We start from the raw sequence: 11,078 nt of genomic DNA, 5'->3' as shown, positions 1-11,078 counted from the left end.
TTACTATAATCTGTTGTGCACTTTTTTAATATTAAATCTTGAAAGAGTAAGTGCTATAAGGTTATTAAATGTTGTAGTCAACACTAAAGGAATAAGATACTTCACTTATATGGTGTGGTTATTGCTCTGCCCATATATTTCTCGTGCTAATCTCGGGCAATTGTTTTTCACAAATGTAATTCTTTTCCAGGCATCATGGCTGTGAGTCGGCTGAGCCTGGCCTTCTCCGAGACACTGCACACTACAAAGCATGTGGCCCATGTGTGTCTCTTTATCACAATCGTCATTCTGTTTGAAGTTGGGGCTCTAGGGCTGTGGGGAGACCCTCCTGCATCTGCGTCGTACCCTCCTCTAGTCACACTACTCTTCCAAGTTACTCGACTTTTGCCGTTACTTGCACTACCCCAGGTGAGTCCACGTTCGTTTCTTTGCAGTGTTGAAGATTTTTATTTTGTGTGTGTGTAACATTTTTGGAAGTGTAACTGGCTTGTGAATGGCAACATGAAATTGTGATGGATTCATGTTGATTTTTGTTCGATAAGAAATGCTTATTTAAGTGGTGGTGGTGGTGGTGTAGTAGTATTTGAATAATTGTGAAGCAGTAGTGCTTATACCTTAATTGGAGAAAAGACTCATTTGACCAGTAACCTTGTATGAAGCTTCTTTAATACATATTCCATTTTGTTAGCCATTTGTTTCCTAGCATTTCATGGCAAGACATGAAGTAAACAAGAAAAATAATTGGAATTTTGGGTGTTATTTTAAGTGCAAGTGATCATTAGCTTATTTCTGAATAAAACTTTTGATGGATGGAGATAATGTTCCATCACTATCACGGATGATGACATCAGAGTAATGGGGGGGAGTGGCTGATAGCTAGAGAACAAATCATATATACCGTGTAGAGGGTTGAAGATAAGGAAGGAGCAGTAGAGCTATTAAAAGTAGCAGCAGATGGTTTTGTAATTTACTGAGATTTATTATGACAAGGAATTTATTTGTGTATAAAATGTAGTTATTTGATATTTGTGTGTGTGTGTCTGTCTGTCTGTCTGTCTGTCTGTCTGTGTCTGTGTGTAATTGGACATGTAAAAGTTGATGTGTGCAAGTTCTTGCATATGCATTTGCATGGGTACATAAGTGTAAATGTGTAGCTGTAGATCTATGTCTGTTAATGTGGACCATTAAAAAAATCTTTATTTATCAAGCATAATTTGGTATACTAATTAAATTTGCTATATTATTATTGTTATTGTTAAGTAAATTTACAGAATATGTTTGAAGAACTAAGCACTAGTGTTTGTGTTTGGTGGCTGTGACTAGTTATCTTAGATTGTAACAGCTTGTGAAAGAGAAGTGACCCTGATTTTTGGAGAGAGAAGGAAGGTTAACAGTTAGCAAATTATCTTAGAGAGGAATAAGTCCTAAACTAAAGTCAGTTTCCTTCTTTAACTTAAGGAAAATGGTTAAGTCATTGGTCACAGTAAGATTATTTTTGTTCAACATTTTTGTATGGGAAAATGGAGGACTAATAAGGGAATATGATGTGATTAAAGAAATAAAACTCATAGAAGATAAATTCAAAGTTATTAGTGTCAGTGATTATTATTATGGTAAATGTGTCTTGTTTAATCTACAAATTATTGTTCAGAATGATGGTGGTTATGATTCTTATAGTGTTATAGTTGTCATTTCCAGTTCTGTTACCATCAACCCAGTAATACTTTAGTATTATAGGTTTACCATTGTGAAGTAACTATTACCATCACTTTTTTAGAAATTTGGTATTCTTTCTTTGATTTTGCATCATACTTTTCATTTGAATGATGTTGAATTTTCATCTCATGCCTTTGCTGTATTTTTTATTGAATCAGCATCACCCTTTAGTTTTATAGGTGTGACACATATGCTTTCTATGTACATTGACATCTTTTATGAATATTTTGTAATACTCGTAAACTCTCTTCACTGTTTAGACTACACACAAAAATTGAATATACTGAACAAAAAAGATGGTATAAAACTGTACTTAGAATAAGTGCCTGTCATGTCAGGCTATTTCTTAGTTTGGTTAAAATGCGTAATATAGTCACTTTGAATTAATTTAGATTCTTTGTTCTATTCAGGCGAGGAAAGTTTCACTTTTAATTGAGAGATGGTAATTTACATATGATAGATATTCTCATGTAATGGCTTAATTAAGAGTTTGTGTTTGTGTATAGGCATAAGATTTTTGTTTTAGGGTAATTTGATAGATTAGATAATTATTTTTGCATTTTGGAAAAGGTTATTATGTTGGAGTAAATTAAAAGTATATTATAGAATCACATGAGTATCAGAAAAGCAAGGCAATTTAATTTAATCTTTTGATTATTCTTATGTATTTGACAAAAGGATTGATATGCATTAATTTTTAACATTGTTGTTATTGTTTTTGTAATTCAGTTTAAATTAGTATTCTTACTTTTAATTTATTTTTACAGGCATTATTTAACCTCTTGGGCTTGATTTGTTTCAATGCCTTCCCCGAGCGCTCGAAGCTTAAGGGTTCGCCTCTTTTGGCACCGTTTCTGTGCCTGAGAGTTGTGACCCGGGGAGATTACCCAGACCTGGTCAGGCAGAATGTCAACCGCAACCTGACGACATGCCTGCGTGTTGGCCTGGAGAAGTTTATGATTGAAGTCGTAACAGACAAGACGATAGATCTACCTGAAAATCAGAGAATTAGACAGGTGAGTTCTGTTGTTTTTGCAGCTTTTGGGGGAGAGAAGGACAGGGTGTTTTAGAGAAAGAATTCAGATTGGCTAGGAGATTGAATGGAAGAGGTGGGATGAGTGATTGTGCAGAAAGTTCATTAGTGAGAGTTGTTAAGGGTCTCTGTAGAAGTGATTTGTTGTGGTAATATATAGATAAGCTTTGATACTGATTAATTTTACAAATGGCAGTATGAAGTTTACACTAACCATAGAAAGTAAAATTTGCTAATTTAAGGCAGTATTTAAAATGGGACGAATTTAACATATTTTTTTCTGTATTTCAGGTTGTTGTACCTTCTAGCTATCGTCCAAAGAGTGGAGCACTGTTTAAAGCCCGAGCTCTTCAGTACTGCTTAGAAGAGGATGTTAATGTCCTAGCAGATACTGACTGGATAGTTCACCTCGATGAGGAGACTCTAGTTACAGATGCTGCCATTAGGGGCATTCTCAACTTTGTTATTGAGGGCCGACATCAGTTTGGTCAGGTATGCTTTGTATAAAGAGATATTTTTATAATGAACAATTAATCTGAATATTTCTTAGATGTTAATACTGACATGTAAGTTCATCATTATTACGTTAACATTTTTAAAAACATTTGTTAAGAAACTCAAGTTTGTATTTCTCCTACAGGGCTTAATAACTTATGCAAATGAGAACATTCAGAACTGGTTCACAACTTTGGCTGACAGCTTTCGTGTGTCAGATGATATGGGCAAGTTGCGGTTCCAGTTCAAAGTGTTTCATAAACCACTTTTTGGATGGAAGGGATCTTATGTTGTTACTCAGGTGAGCTGCATTCTGTTTATATCAGATTTCCTGTCCTTTGTCAACATTATGATATGTGAGATAATATATGAGATATATTATGATAATATATGAGATAACATTTGATGAGGTTTCACTGCTATGCCCACTCACCAGAGGCCACCCCCTTCATTATTTGAAAAACGTTAGTGCAATGCCATCAAGGGGTTATCACAAAGGATTTAAATTCTTAGTTATATGACTCCAGATTCCATGGACTGCTTTTGTTGTACAAGAGAAAGCCAAAAAGCTAAAAGTAAGAAAAGAGGGGAGGCCATCACTTGAATTTCAAATGCAATCTACCTTCACTGTGATGAATTAAGAAGGATGAAACCCTGCCTATATATGTAAATAACAATGGGGGGAATCATTAAGTCCTTTCCTACCTGCATTGATTGTTCCCTTTCTGTGATTCCTTCATTCAATCTCGGGACAAAATAGTAATGAAGGAGTAATGAAAGAGCTGATGTTGTGGGAGTTTGTGCCCTGCTCATTTGCTATGTGATGTACAACTCATGCAGAACTATGGCAATATCACACAAATTTCACTACTACTAAACGTACATACTGTAAAACATTGATGAATACAACAATTGAAATCATATATGTACAAGATTCTAGAACACACTGTCTAACTCTTGGCTACCACTCTCATTATGAATGAGAAAATGGCAGCAGTAGGTCAAACAGTGGAGGGAGCAATGATATTAGCATCAGTGAGAGAAACCAAATACCAGTATAGTGAGATCTGAGTATTGATAGGCTGGGAGGTATGGAAAGTGTAACAAATGGCCAACCACTCAATAGGAACCATAGGACTTCTGCAGATTATCTACATACATATGTATATATATGTGTATATATATATATGTATATATATGTATATATATGTATATATTTATGTATATTCATGTATATATATGTATATCTATGTATATGTATATTCTTTTTGTTTCTCAGAATATAAACATTGTTAAACATATATTCCAGTGAAGAGACATTATCACATAAATAATGCATGGATATACACTTCATTTGCCATTTTACATCCAATTATATTGTGTGGCACTTCTAAGATGAAGTGACACCTACCCAGATGACCTCATGGCATATGCTACTATGTCAATCTGATCTGATCTCCCCTCTCCTTCTGCAGACTGGTGCGGAAAGACGTGTGACCTTCGACCACGGTCCGGATGGAAGCGTGGCTGAGGACAATTATTTCGGAATGGTGGCCTTCAAAGAAGGCTACTCCTTCGACTTTATTGAGGGGGAGATGTGGGAAAAGTCTCCGTTCACCATTTATGACTTTTTGCAGCAACGCAAGAGATGGCTACAAGGGATCCTCTTAGTGGTCCACAGCCCCCATATCCCTGTGAGTTTCATCTTGTCTTTGTTTTCTCTATCATGTGTATGTCTTGTTTTTCATCGGTGTCTTCACTCTTTTCGTTTTGTTAGGACTTGGCTCCTGATCTCTTCCCTTCTATTCTGCTTGATTTTTCTCCATTTTTTTTCCCTTTTGTTCTTCCATCATCATCATTTTCTCTTTCATTTCCATATCCATCCTTTATTATTAATTTCTTTTTCTAATGTCTAATCATTTACAAGTATGTATGTCCTGGATTATCCTTAATGTTACAGTATTGACTGTAAAAGGCAAAAAGTAATATAAGATAAATTAAATCAAGCAATATTTAAAAGATGTTGGTCCTGAAAAATTGCTTTTGACTTTGAACATACTATCAACCAGTTTTATATATATGTGTGCATGTGCGTGTGCGTGTGTGTATATGTATATATGTGTATATATGTATATATGTATATGTGTATATATGATAATTTTGCATGTATATATATAAATGTGTATATATATATATATATATATATATATATATATATATATATATATATAAATGTACTATGTATATATATATATATATATATATATATATATATAAATGTATATGTATATATATATATAAATGTATATGTATATATATATAAATGTATATGTATATATATAAATGTATTTGTATATGTGTATATATGAATGTATATATATGTATATATGAATATATGTATGTATATATGAATGCATATATAAATATATATATATATATATATATAAATATATATATATATATGTATGAATGTATATGTATGTATATATGTATATATGTATATATTGTATATATGTATATATGTATATATTGTATATATGTATATATGTATATATATATGTATATATATGTATATATTGTATATATGTATATATGTATATATATATGTATATATATGTATATATATGTATATATATGTATATATGTATATATATGTATATATATGTATATATATGTATATATATGTATATATATGTATATATATGTATATATATGTATATATATGTATATATATGTATATATATGTATATATATGTATATATATGTATATATATGTATATATATGTATATATATATGTGTGTGTGCGTGTGTGTGTGTATTTTTTAAGAGTATGAATTTACAGGATGCAGTTGCCACAATCCATGGTGTTGATAATTTTTCCCTTTTCTTCCCTTCCAACAGATTAGCACAAAGTGGTTGTTAGCTGTCTCCCTCTACTCTTGGGTTACCATGCCACTGGCCTTGTCATCGGTCGTTTTAAGCACCATCTTCCCTGTGCCTGTGCCTGGCCTCCTCAACTTGGTTGCAGCATTTGTAGGGGGTGTCAACTTTTATATGTACATATTTGGTGTGATCAAGTCGTTCCGTGTGGATCGTGTTGGGTGGATGAGGATGGCCATGTGCATGATAGGGGCCCTCATTACCATGCCCTTCAACTTCCTCGTTGAGAACATTGCTGTGCTGCGTGGACTGGTGGGCAATAAGCACAAATTCTACATTGTCAATAAGTTAACAGGTGCTCCGGACAATGGAGTGAGCATAGTTTAAGCCATGAGGAGCAGCCTGGCCTAGTCATGTCTACACTGTTCTCCCACCTGCTGCTGACCACTGCCACTGCCCGCTGAGGAGTGTATTCGCTGTTTGCCTACGCATATTGACGCTGCTAGTTCGGTCACCAATTGGTGCTCATGGCAAAGAAAGGCATTACAAATGTCTACTACAAAATGTTCCAAAAATTGAATAATCAAACTCTGTATTGAAGATTTCTTACATCAAAGCTTTACATTGGTTTTTGGCTTGGTTATTGTGCTTTTTAATGTGGATATATATACACATCATCTTACAAAAATAGGATGTACCTAGTGCTTTATAAAATCATTCAGAAATGGGTAGAATGCTTTACCAATGCATTATCATACTCCTGCTGCAGTAATTACCATGGTAAATAAATTATTGCTCTGTATGGAATAGAATCTTCTACAGACATTTGCATCATTACAGTTGTTAATGGGTTGACCCTTTGGAAGTGGTTTTTACCAAAGACAATAGAAACACAGCAGTTGAGACAGCATGTTTAGGGTGCTGCAAAATTTCTCAAATTTTACAGGCTTGTCACATGACCTTATCTCAACTTCATGTAGCAGCTTTAGACAGTCTGGGCTGGATTGAATACAGAGCAGTAGGCTTCGATCAGAGGGTCTTTAGCAGGCACAAATCAAAATTTAGGTGTATGGCCAATGTCATAAGGCCTTGCTTACCTGTTGATTCTCACCTTATTCCAGCTGGGGGTAACACAGCCAGTTTAAATCAACTTAACTTCAGTAAAAAGATCCAGACAAATATGGATGAGTGCTTTGTGGTGTATATTAGCTTGTGAATATGATGATAGTGAAACAGGTGCTATAAGCATCCCCATTCTTGTGATACACATTCACTGCCAGTGGAAAACAAGCAAGCAGATATTTAGACCTGTAATATCCAGTGCCAGGGCGTTGCATTCAGGATTTCCCTGAACTTGCCGTAATTAATTTCTTTTCCTTAAAAATGTGGAAACCAATGTTCTTGATGTCATTTGATATACAATATTTATTTATTTTTTTAATTATTTATTATTATTATTTTTTTGATAATTTTCTTTTCAGTCAGGAGCCAGTTTGAAAGTTGCATTTTGATGATTGCTCAGAAGACAGCAGACTTGGAATATGTCACGATAAACTATTGTCAGTGTTTGAAAGACCAGCATGATGGGTGTTACTTAAACAAAACAAATACAACCAAAAAATAAAAAATATATATAAAATAAAAAAATGTTTCCATAAATCATCATTAAAAAGTTTCAGTACAACAAAGCTCTCTCAGAGCACATTCTGTGGTTTAGCTTGCAGGATGAACATTTAGGTGCCTCGTTGGCCATAATGTTTACCATTAGCGCTGCACGTGTAAGTGAAAGTAATTCTTTGTGTTAGTGGATGCATCTCATAGAGTAGACATATCTTTGTTCCTTTGGTTGTGATGTTGTATTTTATTTGTTAGAAAAACTCACTGTGTTATTGTATATATTATATGTTTAACTCTTCCGAAGTGCGTTGGAAGATTTGGTCTTAACCAAAGACTTAAGAACACTAGTTTTTTGTGGGCGTGATATTGCCCTTATTTTGGTAAATTGAAAGCGATGTTATTTAGTGTAGACAGATGTACCTCACCATGTTAAGAGCCAATAAAATGTGTGTTAAAGCTGAATTTATGTTATAAAAATGGCAGCCTGTTTAAGGGCAGAAAGTATTGTCAATGTCTGGCTGTAACATCATCTGTGAAATCATGCCATAAGGGTAAAGCAGATGGATTTCTATCTCAGAATCACCTGGACACAAAGTAATTACCATAATTTAATAAGTAAAAACTGTTACAAGGAAACCATAATGTAGCATAAGGCAGCTGCCACAAATGTAAAAGGAAGAGAAATCATTCTAGAGTGATGTTTTTTCCAGTTCATGATAAAATAGTTAAGAGTGTTCGAGGGATTTGTTCCTGGAGAACACAAACCGTGGGAATGAACAACCAAATGAGGGTTTGACAGGCCTCAGGACCACTCAGAGTTATCCTTGAGAATGGATTGGAAGTTGGCAAAGTGGAGCTGCAACTCGAGTATTGTGAGGAATGTGTAATTTAACTGTGTACTCAGGAGGTTAGATTATACATTTCCAAAATAGCTGTTTTAACTCAAAGTGTCATAAGTTATGCTGTCATTTGTGTGTTCTATGATTCTGATGTGTGTGTTGAAGTGATGTTTGTTTCTTGCACAATGGTAGTTGATATTTATAATGGTTCAGTTAGAGCACAACTTGTAAATATTTCCAATGTGACTTTCTTACTTGTATTTGATTTGTAAACAAATGCTTTTCTTAGAGGTTGGTGCATTTACAGTAAGGGTAGTGATGATGCTGTGCATCACTTTTTATTTATTCAGATGTTAATAGTGTTGATTCTTTATTTTTTTTATCATGATTTTTTTCTATGGGAGTTTTCAGCTGAAAGTCCTGAGTGTGATAAAGTTAGCATTAAATGACAGATTTTTTTTCTTTTCTTTTTCACTTGCAACAGTTTTATTTCCTGAAACAGGCATAAAATCTCCCTCTGATTCACTTGCACAAAGGAAGGGATCTTTTAGGTCCTTAGATTGGCATATGATGCATCTGATAGGCCTGACTGAGATTTTTGAGAAGCCTCATCTATATTTTGTATATAATATGAGTGTCACACAAATACCACCCCCACCTGCCCCCAAGAAAAAAAGGAAAATAAAATAGTGAAATTTAAAAAGCAAGAACATGGATATGAACTTTTTGAACCACTGCTTTTTAAGAGATTTTTGCCAGTTACTTTTTTGGACAATACATCCCTACTTCACCATTTCTAAATTCTATCATTTCTTATATGAAAGAGGTTAAACTTGTTATACACACTGCCATTTAAAACTTTATTTCATGTTAGTAATCTCATTTCCTGAAATTTATAGTGGATTTGATTTCAAAAAATAATTTTGTTTTCTGAAAGAGGAAATTCATGTGTTTCAGTTGAATAACAGTCAAACAAAATTATATTAAAAATGGCAGTATTCATAAAAGTTAGAAGCTTAAAAGTGGGTTCATTTGAAATGATTTACTGCAAATGCAAAATTTTAAGTTTTAGCTAACTGTAACATGTAAGAAGGAAGAGAAAGTTGTGTGTCAGTCTAGCCTAATCATAAATCTTGTATATTTGTGCATGTTTTGTAACTCTTAAATCTGGTTTGTTCATGTTGAACAGCTTAGGGTAAATGGCATTATAGTGTGGTCTGTGTGTGTTAGAGCTGTGTATGATCTCATGTTCCATCTATTGGTTCACTCTATTGACTTGTAGTACCATTCTTTGATCTACATTCTTGTATGCTCAAGTACTTGTCTCAGTGCTTTTTACTGTTAGGTAATTCAGAACAATGATATTGCATTATTTTATTTATTTTGTTATTTGTTGAAGTAAAGATTATGATGGTGGTTATGTTGGTAAATGTAGTAATGATAATGAGAATAATTAAAATATAAAAAAAAAAAGATATTAATAATGATGATAATAATAACCATCATAATAAGGGATAGATTACAGCAGAATTATCTAGGATGCTGATTTACAAGGTTCCAGTTAGATTTGGCACCATATCCAATGCAAATCTGATGGTTGCTTTATGGCTCCTTGTGAATTACAAAATTATTATTGTTGTTATTGCTGTTGTTGTTGTTGTTATTATTTATTATTATCATTATCATTATCATTATCATTATCATTATCATTATCATTATCATTATCATTATCATTATCATTATTATTATTATTATTATTATTATTATTATTATTATTATTATTATTATTATTATTATTATTATTATTATTATTATTATTATTATTATTATTATTATTATTATTATTTTTATTTTTATTTTTATTTTTATTTTTATTTTTATTTTTATTATTATTATTATTATTATTATTATTATTATTATTATTATTATTATTATTATTATTATTATTATTATTATTATTATTATTATTATTATTATTATTATTATTATTATTATTATTATTATTATTATTATTATTATTATTATTATTATTATTATTATTATTATTATTATTATTATTATTATTATTATTATTATTATTATTATTATTATTAATAATGTAATCACTGTAATTTTTCTGTCATTTAAATTTTATAAAATTTGCTTACTTCTGCTAGTCACATGCATGAGCTGGTGTAGATGATTGTGTAATAGAAGTGACACAAACACTTTCGTGATTACAAGTGAAAGGGGTAAGAGACAAGTAAGAACAATGAATTGAATGAAGTATTTAAATGCATGTTTCAGTTCAAGTAAATAACACTTAACAGGTACACACACACAATTGAGCCATTATTATTGTGCGTATATGTTTGCATTGAACTGTAACACGGAATAGTTTAGTAATGATTACAGTCACTGCTTCTCTATGTATATGAATGTGTATTTTCTTTCTTTCTTGACCATGTATACAGAAAGTGTATTTTGATGAACTCTGTACCTGTCCAGAATAGGGGAA

The 11,078-nt window shown here is 32.4% G+C and overlaps 1 protein-coding gene across 1 annotated transcript; it reads left to right on the top strand.

Annotated features, from left to right (window-relative positions):
• Positions 1–190: 190 nt before the first annotated feature.
• Positions 191–9,676, top strand: LOC125045874 (beta-1,4-mannosyltransferase egh-like; the record flags this gene model as incomplete). Its single annotated transcript, XM_047643440.1, is given in 6 exon segments — positions 191–408; positions 2,484–2,732; positions 3,041–3,241; positions 3,390–3,545; positions 4,720–4,938; positions 6,147–9,676. Coding segments are annotated over 6 exon segments (1,409 nt in total), but the record flags the coding sequence as incomplete, so codon positions are not given.
• Between the last annotated feature and the right edge of the window lie 1,402 nt (positions 9,677–11,078).

This window comes from Penaeus chinensis, chromosome 38, assembly GCF_019202785.1.
Source record: "Penaeus chinensis breed Huanghai No. 1 chromosome 38, ASM1920278v2, whole genome shotgun sequence".
NCBI classification, from domain to species: Eukaryota; Metazoa; Arthropoda; class Malacostraca; order Decapoda; family Penaeidae; genus Penaeus; species Penaeus chinensis.
This window is presented reverse-complemented; position numbering and strand designations above follow the sequence as displayed.